At 44.7% G+C, this 18,825-nt stretch overlaps 1 protein-coding gene across 2 annotated transcripts in view; it reads left to right on the top strand.

Moving 5' to 3' along the window:
• The window catches only part of CD99 (CD99 molecule (Xg blood group)), a 91,297-nt gene that overhangs the window by 29,168 nt on the left and 43,304 nt on the right, over positions 1-18,825 (top strand). For both annotated transcript variants that reach the window (XM_089683833.1, XM_089683834.1), the window contains exon 3: positions 10,042-10,074. In XM_089683833.1, coding sequence (XP_089539959.1) covers positions 10,042-10,074 — 33 coding nt within the window. The remainder of the gene's footprint in view (positions 1-10,041; positions 10,075-18,825) is intronic.

Genomic DNA, 18,825 nt, shown 5'->3' with positions numbered 1-18,825 from the left:
GGTGACAGACTGACTAAAGAGAAATAAACCCGTGACTGGGAGAATTAAAATGCAAGTCTGCTTAAAGAGGAACTTCACCCTACCTAGCTAAATTTCTTTTTTATTCCCTAGTAATTATTCATGTGAATAAAATATACATGCTTGCATGAAGTGCAGCATGGTCCTTCTTCCAGTCCTATGTTCCTCCTCATCGTTGTGTTCCTATGCTACCTACCATCTTGCACAGACTTGCTGTGGGTTTTTGTCAGGTCTAATAGGTGCACAGACATGCTGTGGAGCCGCGTAGAATCCCCCACACATATGCAGTTATGCTGCATGACCTGCCATATCCCATAATCTGGTAGAAACCCCCTGCTTTCTCTGCATGTGCAGGTTTTTCATGCAATTACACACATGTGCAAACATGCTGCAGGGCTCTGCCAGTTCCCACGTTGTGTTTTCTCACGTGAGCGCTTGCCCTGCTTACACAATCCTTGCCAAGGCCTGTGTGCAGGTAGGTAGTTCAATTTGAAAAAAAAAAAAAAATATTGTTTACAAAAATCCCCTTGGGAAGGAGTCCAAGTAGAGCAAGTCAGATATATGGGCGGAGGTTTGCTTTATGATGGACTTGATAAACTGTGAGAATGATATCCGTTGGTTTCCTCTGTCAGATTGAGGCTCTGTGCAAGTCTGGTTATTGCTTGCCTGTCATATGATTTTTATAAAGCTCAAAATGTTTTTCTCCTCCCTAAAAATAATTCAGGAGATGAGTAACTCTTCTGTAATGCTCCACCCAGCATTAGTCAGAGACACATTCCTGTATGTGGTATCTGTTCACTGAGAAATCAGTGCAGCCCTCTGACTCTTTTGTGTGCTAGACCATAACTTGTACCATGTCTCATTTTTAGTCATTAAAAAAAATCCGTCAAAAGGAAATTCAGTGAATGAATAGAAATCTATTGAGTCATGTAAATGCAAGCAATTAACTTTTCATTTCTTCATGTTAGTAATAGTAGAACATTAATCCGACAGATCTTAATCCAACAGATCTTTGTCTTCCATGGGTTGTTTCACATCACATCTATATATTTCGGGTGTGGTGCGTTGTGTGCCCCCAAAGCAGTGCTTGTGGTGATCTGTACTGTACATCTAGGAATATGTCTCATGGTGACCTGTGCATTACATCTAAAAGCAAGACTCACGGTGACCTGTGATCATCATTGGAAACCGTGCTTAGTGTAACCAGTTCTCTACATTGGGTACCAGCGCTCATGATGACCCATGCTGTACATTGGGCACTAGGAATCATGAGGACCCGCACTCTACGTCTGGCACCAGGGTTTACTGTGATCTGTGCTGTGTGTCTAGCTCCAGTGGCCATCTAAGCCAACGTCCACCTCCTTACTCATTTTGTTGCCTCTATATGGAGTTTTGTAAAATTTTTGCTTGAACTATGAACCTTTTATATACTCCTGATATCTCATGCCAAAAATCTTTGCTCATATATACATGGGTTGGACTAAACGATGGAAACAGCAGGTAAAAGAACTAAATTGTTACCTAATATGATGTTGGACTGCCTTTGGCATCCAAGATGGCCTAAACTCTCCTGGGAATTGACAAATATAAGTCTTGGATGGTGGATAATGGAATCTGATACCACTCTAAATGCATACATTGTTTTAGTTCTTTCAGAGATGCCAGAGGCATAAAACAAGCCTGAACCTTGTGCTCCAAAATTAACCATAGTGTCTCTGATATTGAGGTCCTGCAACTGCGGTGAGGGAAGGTGTACCAGCTGTGTGAAATGGAGCATTATCGTCTTAGTCTTTGGGAAACAATGTCTGCACCATGGGGTGCACTTGGTCAGCTAAAATGTGTATGTAGTCGCTGGCAGTGACTCTACCTTTCAAGGTGATGATGGGACCTGCAGAATACCAAGATATGGCTGCCCAAACCATGATTGTGCTGTAACCATGCTTTACCGTTGGCACAAGAGAGTCCTGGTCGTAAGCGTGGGACGGTGTTTGCCACGCATCCGGTGGTTGGGAACAGTGAAGTTCGATTCGTTGCAGTCTTCCATTGATTGATTTGTCCATGATTTATGGGGATTGCACCATTCTCTCCTTTTCTGAGCATTAATATTGGTAACTAGTAGTTTGGCAGTTGCAGCTCGCTTGTGACTGTTTTGCTCAAGGAGTTCCCTCTGCATAGATTTTGTGGACATGGGCTTGGAAGACTGAGATTGAGCTCTGCAGTCACTTTTGCAGCAGTTGTTTTTCTACTCCAGATCACAATCCTGTGCAGTGTCCTTTTTTGTTTTTCGGTCAGTTGACCAAGTCAGCCACATTATGCTTATCGGACAACTGTTTCCCGGAAACTGTATATGCCCTCATACCCTTTTTTGATACTGTACCTCACGACATGGCAAATTAAAATCGCAACTTCCCACCTGTTAAGTGTCTCATTACACAGGGGAAACTACACAATGTTACATCACTTTCTCTTTCAAGGCAAAACATGTAGTTGCATTCACACCTGCAAGTCATGTAGTGTTTCCATATTTGTGTGTGTGTGTGTGTATATGTAAATCTAAAGAGGCGGTTCTAGGCTTTGTGAGGCCTTCGGCAAAACTTAAACATAAGGCCCCACTCACGCCCATAATGGGGAAAATAACTCAAGCAATAAAAAATAATATATTGCACTGTGCAGTGAACTGATGGCAATTCAACCATGGTCAGTCCTCAAGGATTCCAGCATGTCATTGGATCATATCACACCAGGATATGCACTGCAACACAAACTTACTCTGAATAGTAATGGTCACTTACTAGACAGCTCTCCGTTATGCCTAAATTTCACATTACCTAACAAAGACCGCAGATCCATAATATAGTTTCCTAAACCTATGCCCCATACCTGCTGTGGACATAGCCAATGCCTTGACTATTGTCAGTGAACCTGAATGCAGAACAGCACCTGGTGCTGAATTTTTATTTTGTAGTGCAGTGTCAAGAAAAGGCAAACCAGTGGAACGAAAAATGAAATAATTGCCAGTATCCTCCTGCTTGCTCCTGCCAAGCTTCAGGATCATGCAGTGTGGTCAGTGTAATAGTGTATGAATGCATTCTTCTTCATGGCCCATACCTAGACTGTAAATATACACCAAGCATAACCTACAGCCATATATCATTTGTAGTCATCACAGTTAAACAATGCAGGGCAGGCTTTACTATGTTATGACATCCATGAAAACAGAACTGCATCACAGTGATTGAACCTAGCAGTGTGCATTCCATTGTAACCTACACAGCCACCCCCATTCGTGTATGCATGAGCTAATCATACATGTCATGTGTTTTTGGCATGGACATTAGAGTATGCAGGACCAGGGAGAATCTCCCACATGCATCCTCTACACACATTCTGTGATACCAGTACAATGAACCATGCAGACTACACATGTAGATGATCCATAGGAAGGCCAGCATGCATGGTACCCTCAGAATGTGCTTTAGGATCCATAAGGAAGGGACAGGCATATGAGGACCATGACTGCTCCCAATGTGCATGGTAGCCTCATCCTTTGATCCCAAATGAGCCCTATGTAATGCATCATACAGACTGCACATGTAGCATGCACTGTTGAATATCCAGGGGAAGGCTAGTCTGCTTGATGCCTCCATGTGCACGGTAGCCCTTACACACATCCTATGATCCCAATGAGTAACCATAGAAGACCTCAGTAGGGCAGTGGATGTAGGTATGTGAAGAACGCGGTGCCCAACCCCTGCCCTTCTCACCAACTCGTGACAAAGGACTGGCCAATCTCACACCGTGCTGTCACGTGACAATGCCACTCAGTGGCACCCTGTACCCTTGCAAGACCACAATCTAGGTGCCAGCAGCCTGACATTAATTGTCACTGGGTTGTTATTTAAGCAATTGACCCTTTAAACCGCTGCCACCACCACCTTTTTACCGACAAGGAAGAAACTCACAATCTTCGCTATAACCACTATGATTTTAGAATAAACGTCTGTAACACACACTGTCATCACATACAGGTATGTTCAAAGATTTATACTACAGTAGCACTCTTCAAGAGACAGAGATTTTTTTAGTGTGCATTAAAAGCCTTACAGACTGTTTTTTAACGCTTTTCAAAATAATAATTAATGAAAAGGGCAAAGTGGTGCAAATAAAATATTTACAGAAAAAAAGGTGTAACAGAGATAATGCAACAGAGAAATAAAAGGAGTTGAAAATAAAGAATACTCAACAATCTCCTGCGTTGCAGAGTCCAAAGAATAAGCAAAAATGGTACAGTGGCTCTCAAGTCCAGTTGGGTGTTCCTTGGTTTGATGTTAAAACGAGTGCTGCTCAAAATGTGCTCATATTCCACTTTTCTACACATCAAGGGGGGTGTTGACAAAGACCATCTGACCAATCATCCGGTTTTAGGGGTGGTTGCTGGGAGGTCACCACGTTTTATGACATTCCAGATACAGTTATATATAAGTTTTAATAAATCTGAATATCTACCATTTGCAGATTAACATGCCTATTATTGTCCAGCGTGGCATTTGCTTTGGAATATAAATATGGCAGGTTTCAGATGTCTTCCTAGGAGGGATTAGGGGTGTCAGTGGTTCCCCATATGGTCTGACATAGGGGTGTTTTGGACTTGAAACTTTACCAATGAAGTGAGGAAAGTAAATGTCTATATTCTGGCTGCGCTATTATTATTATTTCATGAGTTATGAAATATGCTGACGTTTTGGCTGCTAACCAGTCTAGCAGAAATGTGGACTGGCCATTCCCTTCAGCTGCACTATTTGTGACTGGGTATCTGTTAGTTCTCTGGATTGCTCAAGCTTGCAATTGTGACAGTTTTATTAGGGTTTCCCAGACTGGAGTGTGGATTCGGCTAATAGGCATGAGAGGGCCTATATCTGTCTTGTTCTAAGAAGATTCTGGCATCAGTTATCAGTTTTTGTGTACGCATAACCATTACAAGTAGGACAGTGGATGTGTCAGTAGTGCAGTGAATGAAGTCACTCGCTATTCTTCTTCAGTTATGAATAGACAGAGGTGCAATCGGTACTGATCACTCACTGTGTTCATTCAGGAAAGGAAGGGGCTGGTAATTATATTTACCGGCCCCTTCCACCTTTCTACATCCTGAAAGCAGTACCTGGTGAGAGAGGAGGAAAGCTGGTAATGCTGCGGCTGGAGAGGGGGGACGGGGGGCACGGGGGGCCTGGGTAGCAGAAATAAGAGTTACCTGGACACCTGAATGCCAGTGGGAGGGAGAAGAGGAGAATCCAGCTTTCAACGGCTGCGGGAGGAAAATACAGGAAATCCATTCCTGTATATGCCACCCCTCCTGTCCAGGTTGAAAACCGAATGTAACAGGGAGGCTGCACATGGTCCTGGAGCATGGGTGGGTTTGCCATTGTGACCCCTGACACTATTCTAGGTCTATTCGTGTCACACAGGAGTCCCTCTGCTGCCTTTTGCACAAGTATCAACATGTCCACAACTCGTCCCCTTCTCCATGCTGGCTCCTATCACTCTCCCACACATGGGATGTCCCTAGTACAGGGGACGTCTCAGTCTTTCTAAATGTGTAGAAGTTCCCCAACCCTGTGTTCCGGACATTCCTCTCACTTGATTGAGTTGCCCCATTTTTAGTACCTTCAACACTCGGACAAGCTGCAGCTGGATGGAATTACTGCCAGCCAGGCCCTGCAGTGACTGAAGCTGGTCGGGGAGGGGCAACAAGAGAAGGGGAAGGTGACCTGTGGGTCCTAACATGAAAATAGAGGTGAGGAGGAATGCAAGACAAGCTCACAGAGGGGCTGGGCAGAGAGGACACTGGGTGGAAGGCAGCGGGAGTAGACTATCTGTATACCACTCTACCTTGCTGCAGTAGCCAGGTATCATTCCTCCTCCACTCAGTGACCCCATCCCGCCTGGCACGTGTGTGGAGGCATGGTCTGTCCTGTAGCCTGTTGTATTCCTCCCATACTGAGCGAGGTGGTGGTGTCGGCTTGCTCCTATCACCGCTTAGCACCTTCCAGGTCCTCCCTAACCCACCCTCTCTTTCCTTCCCCTCCTTTGAGGCGCACTGCATGACTCTTCTCACCCACCCCCCTAAGGATCGCAGTGATCTACAGACCTCCTGGGTCCATACCCCACTTCCTGGACAACTTCGCTGCCTGGCTCCCCTTCTTCCTCTCCTCTGAGCTACCGACCATCATCCTCGGGGACTTCAATATCCCCATCAACGACAACAACCCGGCTACTTCCCAATTCCTCCACCTAACCTCCTCCTTTGCGCTCACACAGCACACTCAATCCTCCACCCACTTCGGAGGGAACACCCTGGACCTAGTCTTCTCCCACCTCTGTACCCTCAACCAGTTCTCTTAACACCCCCTTCCCTCTCTCCGACCACCACCTCATCACGTTCTCCATCTCCCCTTCCCCCAACTCCCCCCCTCAAAAACGCCAAACCATCACCAGCCGCAACCTCCGCAACCTGAACCCGGCCCCCCTCCACTCTGCCGCCGACTGCCTACACGACAGCATCCTCTCACTGTCATGTCCTGACATAGCCACCACCTTGTACAATGACTCACTCAGCTGCCCTAGACTCTCTGGCACCCCTTACCACACGCATCATCAAACCCAGACCGCTTCAACCCTGGCAGACCGACAGCACTAAACGCCTCAAACGTCGCAGTCGCGCACTGGAGAGACTGTGGCGCAAAACCAGGTCCCCTCATTCTTTCTCCCTCTACAAATCTGCATTTCTCATCTACACCTCCTCCCTCCACGCCGCCAAGCAGGCCTACTTTGTTAACCTAATCAACACCCTCTCCTCCTGCCCCCGCCGACTCTTCTCCACCTTCAAATCCCTGCTCTCTCCCCCCCCCTCCTCCACTCAGTACCTCTCTCACCGCCCACGAGATTGCCACCCATTTCCACAACAAGATTGACGCTATCCGTAAGGACATCGTCAACTTGCAATCTACCTCCCCACCTAGCCTCCTCACCCCCGTCACCCCCTCATCTCCCCCCTCCTCTGCCCTCACAACCGCACTGCCCCCCCACCTCTCCCAATGCCCCGCCCACCATAACCCCCCCCCCCGCACTGCACTCCCTCAGCCCTGTCACTACTGAGGAAGTCGCCAAAGTCCTCTCAGAAGCCCGCCTCACTACCTGCCCCCTGGACCCTGTCCCCTCTCAACTCCTCCGGTCACCCCCCGCCTCCCTCATCCGCTCCCTCACCCACATCTTCAATCTCTCCCTCTCTACTGGCGCATTCCCCTTCCCCCTAAAGCACGCGTGTATCACCCCCATCCTCAAAAAGCCCTCCCTGAATCCCGCGGACCCCAACAACCTCAGACCCATCTCCCTGCTGCCACTCACCTCCAAGCTCCTTGAGCGCATAGTCTACGATCGCCTAAGCTCCCACCTTACAGACCATAACCTTCTTGACCCACTACAGTCCGGCTTCCGCCCCCTACACTCCACTGAAACTGCCCTCCTCAAAATCACTAACGACCTACTAAACGCCAAAGCCAAGGGCGACTACTCTGTCCTCCTTCTCCTGGACCTCTCTGCGGCCTTCGACACAATTGACCACCCCCTCCTCCTTAATAAACTACTCTCCCTTGGCATCAGAGATACTGCTCTCTCTTGGTTCTCATCCTACCTATCCCGACGCTCCTTCAGTGTCGCCTACAATGGTGCCACCTCCCCCTCCCTCCCCCTCTCTGTTGGGGTCCCCCAAGGCTCTGTCCTTGGACCCCTTCTCTTCTCCATCTACACCTCCTCCCTGGGCAAACTCATACACTCTCACGGCTTCAACTATCACCTCTACGCTGATGACACCCAAATCTACCTCTCCACCCCTCTCCTCACCCCCACTATCTCCGCCCACATCACTCACCTCCTAAATGACATCTCAGACTGGATGTCGCTACATTTCCTCAAGCTCAACCTCTCCAAAACCGAGCTCCTCGTCTTTCCCCCTGCCACCCCCCCCCCCCCCCATCCTATCCATCATCTCCAACAACTCCACTATCACTCCCGCCCCGCAAGCCAAAGTCCTTGGCGTCATTCTTGACTCGAACCTCTCCTTCCAACCGCATGTCAAACCACTCACAAACACATGCAGGCTCCATCTTCCCAACATTGCCAAGATACGTACCTTCCTCACCCTTGACACCACCAAACTTTTAGTACACTCCCTCATCATCTCACGCCTTGACTACTGTAATTCTCTTCTCACCGGCCTACCCAAGTGCAGGCTCTCCCCGCTCCAGACCATCCTGAACTCAGCGGCTAGACTCATCCACCTCACCACCCGCTCCACCTCTGCCACCCCCCTCTACCTCTCCCTCCACTGGCTCCCGATTGCCCAACGCATCAAATTTAAACTCCTAACCCTGACCTACAAAGCCGTTCACAACACTGCCCCTGACTTCCTCACCAACCTGATCCCCAAGTACCGCCCTACCCGTACCCTTCGCTCCTCACAGGACCTCCTTCTATCCTGCTCCCTGGTCTCCTCCTCCCATGCACGACTGCAGGACTTCTCCAGGTCCTCCCCCATCCTCTGGAACTCACTGCCCCAATCCATCAGACTGTCACCTTCCCTCTTCACATTCAGGCGCTCCCTCAAAACCCATCTCTTCAGGGAAGCCTACCCCACCCTCACCTAACGGCCATTCTCCCTCTTTCCTCCCACCCCTCATTCCCCTCAGCCACTTCCTACTGTACCTTTTACCCCCTCCCACCTAGATTGTAAGCTCGAAAGAGTAGGGCCCTCTTACCCCTCGTACGTTGTTTGTTGTTGTTGTACTGTGCCATATATTGTCCCCCCCCCCCCCCCCCCCTCTGTTGTACAGCGCTGAGCAAACCCTTTGGCGCTATATAAACTCGAAGTAATAATAATACTGCCGTACTATGGCCCACATACAGGCACTGCTCTATGGGTGACAGTGTCAAAAGTTTAATGACAAAGGGAGGCTGCAAGGGTTACTATTGCGGCCCCCTGATGCTACACTTATGGCAAATTAGGCAGCTGTGAGGCCCATGTAAGCACAAGGCCTTAGGTGACTGCCTAATTAAAGAGCTGCCCCTGATTCCAACTGCCAAAAATTGGTTGGGGGGGTTTAAAGTAATTTCTAGAAAAAATGTAGGTTTTAACATGTTTGCAAAAAATTTAAAAATTGTCCTGGTAGAAAAGTGGTTTAGCACCACAATTTAAAGTGACATTAAAGGTTCATTTTTTTTTTTTATCTCATTACAAACATGTCATACTTGCCTATCCTGTGCAATGGAATTGCACAGAGCAGCTCGATCCTCTTTTCCTTAGGTCCCCCACCTTCGCTCCTGACTCCTCCTCCCTTCTGAGTGCCCTATAGGCAGTCGTTTACTATGGGGGAACTCATGTGGGCTCGCTCCCAAGCTGGCCTGTTTTTGTGTCTTTTCAGACAGCCCAGCTCAGTCCCACCTCCTGCTCTCTGCTCAGGTTTTGACTGACAGCAGCAGGAGCCAATTGCTCCCTCTGCTCTCAGCCATGCCTGTGAGAGCCTGGAGAGGAGTTGCTGTAGACATGCAAAGCACTGGACCAAGATTGGGCTCAGGTGAGTATTTAGTGGGGAGGGGGGGAGGGGGGCTGCAGGGAAGAGCTGCATTGAAAAGGTTTTTTACCTTTAATGTAGAGAAATGTACCCTTTTCCCTTTACAACTCAAAAGAAGTGCATTTATATGTTTTTTTGCAATGTATTTATTTTAGAACTGTATGGTCATGAATTGTCAACTGTAGGTTAATACAGACAACAGCACTTTTATTGCAACACATTAGTGTGGACAGGTACTAGTAATATGTATTTTCTCTTGTCTTTGCATTTTCCTTGTGTTTATTTGTGTACTGTACAGTGTATTCACTTTTCCTATATAAACTGTGACGTTTTTATGTGGGTTTTTCAATATATTTTATAATGTGTGTTTTTTTTGTTTTTTTTTTTTTCGCATTTACAGGTCAAGAAGATTTTGATTTGGGCGCTGCTCTAGGTAAGCATGAAATACTAAAATAAAACGGTCAGTAATAGATGTAGCGCATTTAATGGAGAAGTACAGCCAAAGCTCTTTTGGTTGTACTTCTCCTGTGGATCATAGGAGTACAGTTCATTCTGCACTCCTGTGACCTGTTTTCAGCTGACAGTGGGCTGAAGCCCGCTGTCAGCTGACATCACTCAGCCAGTCCAGGCAGGGGAAAGATCCCGTTTTTTAAAGTCGGGATCCACCCCAGAGTCAGGAGTGGCACCTGGCTCAGCCTCTCGGCAATCAGTTGAGAGCCAGCCGCTCCCTCTCCCTCCACAGCCCAGCGCTCCAGTGAGCATGGAGGGGGACAGAGCAGACAGCGGTGATGGACAGTCGCTGCTCTCTGCTCATAGTGGCAGTGAGAACTCAGTGATCGACGGTCATGTGATTGCTGAGTCCTCACACTTAGAGCCGGTGGGGGACAGATGCAGCAACGAACCAATGCTGCATCCACTTAGGTAAGTAGGATTTTGAAAAAAAAACCAAAAACATTCCATAATGAGGCTTTGCAACAAGAACTTTATAGACAGGAGGATCCCAGAGTCATATTGAAAAGCTGTTAACTGACCTTTCTTAAAGGAGAAGTTCACCTTTCTGCATGTTACGTTACACCCGTATTTATGGTGTAACATGTTCAGCAACGTCCCCTGCACACCATTGTTTGTTTTTACCCCCCCTTCCCCACCCCTCCACATCGATCTACTCCCTGCACCCTCTGTCACAATTTGAAAAACGCACAGCCGTGCGGGGCTCTGGCCACACAATCACATCATTGATTCAGAGTTCTGTGAATGAACTACAGGTTACATATTCCACTACGGCAGACAGCTTGTATTTCTCAATGAACTGCTAGGATGCTGGTTAACAACTGGCTGGCCATATGGAGGTATGGGCATACAGCTGTATTGAGAGTCTGCAGGAGCCTGATATGACACATGTGGCCTGCTGATTGTGGGTACAATGCTCTGCAGGCTTCTGGGAGGGAAGGGGGAGGGGTATGCACTTTTCTTTTTGCTGCCTACTGCCCCTGCAACTATTCCGCACTTTTGGGTGTATGAATACTTGCTCCTTCCCCACGTTGTATGTTTTCTCACCAGCTCGTAGGTCACTACAAGGTTGCGAGATGGTGGGGGAGGGGGATGAAGGGTCAATTAGTCAACCCATCCAAAAGGTGCAGCACTTGAAGACAAGAGTCGCTGTAAAGAAAAGTATAGATGTGCTTCTTTTACAGGCTAGGCTTCTTTTATAATTATCCATCTTTTTTAACATGGTAATGTACTTTTCAAAAGTTGTCTTTCAGTAAAGCAGTATGAAAACCAAAAGTGTATTATATTGCAGCTTACACATCATTAGATGTAGTGACTGTATTAGTTTTTTTAACTCTGTTTTCACCTGGTGCTCTGGCCAGTAACGCACCTTCTGTATTCGTGCCCCCACTCTGAATGAAGAAGCACAGGGAGCACGCTTGGACAGGAGCCTTGTTAATCTGGGAGGTGGGGGAGTGTTAGATGTACTGGCATTTTTAGATACACTAACAAATGGAAGCCAAACTCCAGTTAATAATTTGTTTTAAATAATTAGAAACAGGTGTGTTCCTTTTGGGGAAAAGGCTAAAGTAAATAAAAGCTGATCATTGTAAGCAACCCTGTCAGTGGTAAATGGTTTGTCTCATGCCTTCGATTGTATGCCCCTTGAGGGTTATGGATTGATGTGAATGTAATCTATAAGTTCATGGCGCTATATAAGTACCTGAAATAAATAAATCTGTAAATTGATACATCTGCTGGAGAACCTACTGGCTAGTTTACCAGGTGAAAATAAGAGGGCCTAAAAAAACCCCACTAATGCAGCAAGAATCAGCCATAGGAATTGGCAAGCTGCAATATAGTAAATGTTAGCCTTTTGGGTTTAATACCTCTTTAAAATACTTGGTTATCCTGCGATGAAAGTCCTTGCTCAGGCACTTCTTGACATGTGGTGACAACGGTTTCCAGTTGGGGCCACCAGTGGAGCAGTACAAGGTGAAGGGTGACAGAATGTAAGGATATTGGGAGGTTTACATTTTAGAGTGTATGTAAAAACATTTTACTTTTTATGTATTAATATATTGAGTTTTGTTTTCAGTGAATAAGTACTGTATAAAGGAAACCTTTTGGTATTTTTTCATATCTGCCTGGGGTGAAAATTGTGTGATTTTGCCTTTTAATTCCAAGAAAAGATATTTTATTCATACAGCATGAGAAAAGACAGTAGAATATAAATATGATATAGTGGCAGAAGCAGTAGAAGATTAACAAATGCCACAAGTACATCAGTCAATAACATTTACTATGAGAATCATTGAACATCGTCCCACTACATTGTAGGGCAGAGAGGCAGCTTTTGGGGTATCCTCCCCAGAGATGAAGGTAATCAACCTTAGATGTACAATCTGCCCAATATTGCCCAATTATACTGCTTAACCAGGGCAATGATATTATTATCTGCAGTACTCCGTTACTGAACTGTAGGCTTATTAGAAATTAAATAAATTACAATGGAAATAGAAAGGTATTGAACCCAGCAATAAAGAAAAGGGCAAGAAGATGAGGGCTAACATTATTGCTGGTCATGTTCCAACTTCATCTCGATGAAAACATTCTCAAGGGACAAATGTAGATGGTGAAGTACCGGCAAGTCCAAAAAATGTGTTGCCATCCGAGTAAATCGTGGAAAATTGTATAAAAAGTGTTACCGTAAAAAATATCAGCATAGCTCTCCTGTATCATCAGGTATTAGCTGGTTCTTTTATGTTTTACTACGGTTTCACCGATACAGAGTACTTGCACTCATGCAAATGCTCCCGATATCCTAAACCGATACCTTTTTTGTGGTGCGATTTGAGACCATACAAAATGGGCGGTCCGCCTCCAAGCCCACATCACTTCCGCCCTATACACATAGGGGACCCCAAACTTCCTACATATCCTCCAGCCCTGTGAGCACCACAAGCGGCCATAGTTTTGGATTTGACATGTAAGATATATTATGTACTTTTAACGTGGGTTGTTATAGCAGTAAACTATTTGCCCATTGCTGCACTTCATAGATGGTGCTTTCCTGTCTTTCTATACTGGGATCACATAGGAGCAGTGGGGGAAACCACACTTGATTTGGACATGTATCACACTGCATTCCTGTTCAAATCACATGCGATTCTTTGCAGTGCGATTTGAGCCTATTCATTTTATATGGACTCAAATCGCACCACAAAGGCATTGCTACTTGGTATTGGCGAGTATTTGACCCAATGTATCAATACTCGTACTTGCCGGTAAAAAAGTGGTATCCGTGCAGCTCTTTTACCTTTCCTCAGAATTATCTGGTGATCCTGCCAGTTCTGTTTGGTTACTGTTGCTTGAAACTGACCATGTAAACCATGGTCAGTTTATGTCCTCTTGGATGGCTTCTAGAAGTTACGCCTCCCTGCTTTTGAACTGATTGCCCCGCCCTGCTGTGCTTTGCTGTATTCAATGACAGCTGCTTTCCTCCTGTTAGAATTTCTGTAGATTGCCCTACAGAACAGAGTGCACAGCCCACGTGTGCTTTTCTGTTTCACTGCAACAAAGAAACAGGAAATTTTATTCAGAGAAAAGAGTATACCACAGATGCAGCAATAAACACTGCCATCTACTGGCTAAGGAATATATCTCTACAGAAGACTGATGTATAAAATACATGAACACTGTATTCCAACACCCCTACTCAACAACTACTCAATATGTTAGTCCCATTTCGTATCTCCGTCCTATAAATCTGTTTCTCGTAAGCGGTTTTGTCAAAGCAAATGCAATCATGTTATTCATTTCACAATATGTAAGCACAGTATATCTTGTTAAACCAGATCATGAATGTAATGATGTCTAACGTCAATATGCCTTTTGTTCTTGCGTTGATTTTCTCATTGGCACGTTTTTGATAAGTTCCTAATTTGAACAAGTAACCAGTTGTGGATTTGTGAGTGCTTGGGTCACCTGCTCAGCCAGAGTCCACATATCCTACAAGGTTCAAAACATCAACTGCAGACAGTTTCAGATTCAAGTCTTTTGTTTGTGATATCTCATGACTCTCTTGATTGATGTCCATTCTCTTTGACGTGGTTCACTTGCGCATCTAAAAAGAAACAACATGGCAGTTGCATTATCTGGACATGTAGTGGTTGCACTATATAGCAATGCCCCCACTGCTTGTCTGTACTGATCATTAATGGGAAGAAGATCCTCATCCTCTTCTGCTTTTAGATATACTGTGTCCATGGGAGTATTTTGCTTCTTTGGCTTCAGTCTTGCCAAACTGCTCAATTTTAGATTTCCGATTTAAAAGGAAGCTGCCATCTTCTTTACTCGGTAAGGTAATTCCTAAGTAATATGTCGCATCCCCAAGTTCTTTAGCCTCAAAATGCTGGTTAAGCAGTGCAGTCAACTTTGTTGCTCACAAAACAGATGAGCAAGTTGCAATCAAGACATCCACATAGAGTAAATTATACATTTATTCAGAATCTACACATTTTTGAGTCTAGACAGGTCAACTCTGCTTCGTATGAATCTTTCGTCAAGCAAGACCATTTTAAATTCCATGCTTGAGTTCGTAAAAAGATTTCTGCAACTTGCACACAAGATGTTCTTCTCTATTTTTTCATGTATCATCCTGGCTGTGTCTATATATACATATATATATATTTCCTCTTCGATATCACCATTAAGAGAGCCTGTTGTGATTTATAGTGTTTCACAGCCATTTCCTGAGAAGCCTCCATTGCTAAGTGTTCTGAAAATACTTTGTTTCGCAACTTCGCAGCAAAAAGTAGCATCGTAATCCTCACCAAATTTGTGTGAGTACTCTTTTGCCACGAGCTGTGCTTGCACCTACAGACCTTGCCTTCAGAGTCACATTTGGCCTTAAAATCCCATTTGCAGCTGATTGCACACTTACTATGAGGTAGCTCTGAAACTGTCCACGTCTGCAGTTCACGAACAGATGTCATCTCTTCATCAGCAGCTCTGATCCACTTTTGTTTCTCATGGGATGGAAGTCTTTACATCTCATCCCATGAATCTGGCTCTGGTTCTAATGCTATGAAAGCAACATAGAACAGAAATTTGGCTGGGATACCTTTACTGCTTCTGGTGGATTTCCTGATTGAAGCCTCTTGAGGCCTGGTTTCGTGTTCTACAGTATTTGGATTGTCTGCATTAATTTCTATTACTGTGTCACCTTGCTTATTTTCATGTGACACTGATGTGGAATTTCCTGTGGTTTGAATTTTGTGTTCATTAAATTTTTAACACTCTGAAGTTTCATTGACAATTTACTTGTTTGTGTCTTTGTGTAGAATTCTGTATTTCTTTTGAGATTCGCTGTATCCCACAAGTACACCTTTCTCTGAGCAAGCATTCCATTTTGTAAAGCTTGCTTTTTTTTTTTTTTTCTTTAGGGATGTGCACATAGGCTTTGCTTTGAAAACATTTTAGATGGTTCAAATTTGGGGTCTTTCAATTCCACAGTTCATATTTCTGAGCTTTCTCAGTTGATTTTTTTGGTAGTCAATTTGTGAGAGAGCATGTGGTCATAATTGCCTCCCCCCAGTATGTGGTTGACCTATCCATTAAAAAGCATGGTTCTTCCTCTCACATAGAGTATGGTTCATTCATTCAGCAACCCCATTTTGTTCTGGGTTGTATGGTACAGTAGTTTGAAATATTATGCCATGCTTTCTTTCGCCTTTATCACCAGTATATTCAGTTCCATTGTCTGTGCGCAATGCAAGCATTTGTTGCTTACTTGAGCCAAATACTGTTCAAGTTTCTCTGGTACTTCACTTTTGTTGTGTAGCAGATATAGTGTAGTATACCTGGAGTATGCCCTATAAAACGGAGAAAATACTTCTTTTCTGGAGTCAATTGGACCACAAAGATGTGAATAAATTTTACAGTTAGGTCCATATATATATTTGGACACAGGCACAATTTTAGATTTTTCAGGTATATACCAAAACCGATTCAAGCTATAGTTCTATAATGGACATGGGCTGAAAGTGCACACTCTCAGGTTTAATTTGAGATATGTACATCCAAATTGGAGGAAGGATTTAGGAATTACAGCTCTTAAGAATAGCCACCCCCCCCCCCCCCCCCCCCCGTTTAAAGGACCAAAAGTAATTGGACAATTTAATGTAACATAAAATGTTAATTTTTAATCTTTTGTTGAGAATCTTTATTGGCAATGACTGCCTGAAGTCTGGAACCCATGGACATTACCAAAGACTGGGTTTCCTCCTTTCTGATGCTTTGCCAGGTTCTAACTGCAGCTGTCTTCAGTTGTACTTTGTGGGTCTTTTATACCTTTTTAGGTTTGCCTTCAGCAAGTGAAATGCATTCTCAATTGGGTTAATATCAGGCGATTGACTTGGCCATTGCAGAATATTCCACTTCTTTTCCTTCAAAAGCTCCTGGGTTGCTTTTTGCAGCGTGTTTTGGATCATTGTCCATCTGTACTAAGAAGCACTGTCCAATCAACTTTGCTGCATTTGGCTGATTCTGGGCTGACTGTATATCTCTAAACACTTCAGAATTCATCCAGCTGCTTCTGTCACATAATCAATAAACACGAATGACCCTGTACCACTGGAAGCCATGCATGCCAATCCAATCACACTGCCTCCACTATGTTTTTACAGATGACGTTGTGTGCTTTGGATCTTGAGCTATTTCAAGCCGCCTCCACACTTATTTTTTCTTGCTGTCATTCTGGTACAGATTAACCTTCGTTTCATCCATCCAAAGAATGCTTTTCCAGAACTGGCCTGGCTTTTTTAGATGGTTTTTTGACAAAGTCTAATTTGGATTTTCTATTCTTCAGGCTTATGAGTAGTTTGCACCTTGTTGTGAACCCTCTGTATTTGCTCTTATGAAGTCTTCTCTTGATTGTAGACTTGGACAATGATACACCCACCTCCTGGAGAGTGTCCTTCACTTGTCTGAATGTTGTGAATGGGTTTTTCTTTACCATAGCGAGGATCCTGCGATCATCCACCACTGTTGTCTTCCATGGACGTCCATGCCTTTTTATGTTGCTGAGCTCACCAGTGCGTTCTTTCCTCAGAATGTACCAAACTGTTTATTTGGCCACTCCTAATGTTTCTGCTATCTCTCTGATTGACTTGTTTTGTTTTTGAAGCCTTAAAATAGCCTGTTTCACTTGCATGGACAGCTCCTTTGAACACATGATGTAGGTTCACAGCAATAGATTCCAAATGCAAATACCACACTTAGAATCAACTCCAGACCTTTCACCTGCTTAATTGAGGAATAAATAACAAAAGAGTAGCCCATACCTGGCCACGAAACCGCTTTTGATTCAATTGTCTAATTCCTTTTGGTCCTTTGAACAAGGGAGGATTGCTACTCTTAAGAGCTGTAATTCCTAAACCCTTCCTCCAATTTGGATGTACATACCCTCAAATTAAACCTGAGTGTGCACTTTCAACCCATACATTATACAACTATAGCTTGACTATATTTTGGTAAATACCTGAAAAAAAACTAAAATTGTGCCTGTGTCCAAATATATAAGGACCTAATTGTAAGTCCAGAGGTTTTTTAGCTCTGCTGTTGCTCTGCATTGGAAGGGCTTTTAATTTTTCCTTTTAAACAGCTGGTGCATTTCATTGTATTGATCACATGGAGTAATTTTTATTTCATTTGCATAATCATTCTCTATTTCAGTGTTTTTCAACCTTTTTTGTGCAAAGGCACACTTTTTTCATGAAAAAAATCACGAGGCACACCACCATTAGAAAATGTTAAAAAAAATTACCTCTGTGCCTATATTGACTATATATAAAGTAATTCTCTTGAATAGTAATCAAACACAAAGAAATTATTTTATAATTATTTCATCCCCCCATATAGTATTTCATCCCTCATACAGTAATTCATCCCTCATATAGTAATTCATCCCCCATATAGTATTTCATCCCTCATATAGTATTTCATCCCCCCATATAGTATTTCATCCCTCATATAGTAATTCATCCCCCCATATAGTATTTCATCCCCCCATATAGTATTTCATCCCCCCATATAGTAATTCATCCCTGATATAGTAATTCATCCCCCATATAGTATTTCATCCCCCCATATAGTATTTCATCCCTCATAAAGTAATTCATCCCTCATATAGTATTTCATCCCCCACAGTACTATTCCCCCCCCCCCCTTCTAGTAAGCCAAGTCCCCCGTGTCAATTCACTTACCTTTTGCGTTCCTCTCGCTGTCTTCCCGCGCCGTTCGGGTCTTCAGGGCGGACTGTGAGAGGAGCCTAGCTCCCCTCCCCTCACGTTCGGCACGCTGCCCCGCCTACACACATCCTGACAGCCACATCCGCAAGCCGGATTAAAAGGTCCGCGCGGACTTTTGGGGCTGCCAACCGAGAGGAGGCAGGGGAGCGGCCGACCGAGAGGAGGGAGGGGAGCAGGCGCCCGGCACACAGAAGAGCCGCATTAGACTGGGTAAAGAGCCGCATGTGGCTCGCGAGCCGCGGCTTGCCGACCACTGAATCATTAGATTCTAATGATTGGTCTATTTGTGAGCCGAAGCCACATGTTACAGATGAAATTGGAATTTTTCCCACGGCACACCAGACAATATCTCACGGCACACTAGTGTGCCGCGGCACAGTGGT

This window comes from Staurois parvus, unplaced genomic scaffold (assembly GCF_062004578.1).
Source record: "Staurois parvus isolate SC_StPar_1 unplaced genomic scaffold, SC_StPar_1.0 ptg000324l, whole genome shotgun sequence".
Lineage (NCBI taxonomy): Eukaryota > Metazoa > Chordata > Amphibia > Anura > Ranidae > Staurois > Staurois parvus.
Note: the sequence above shows the minus strand (reverse complement) of the source record. Positions and strands in the feature narration are given on the sequence as shown.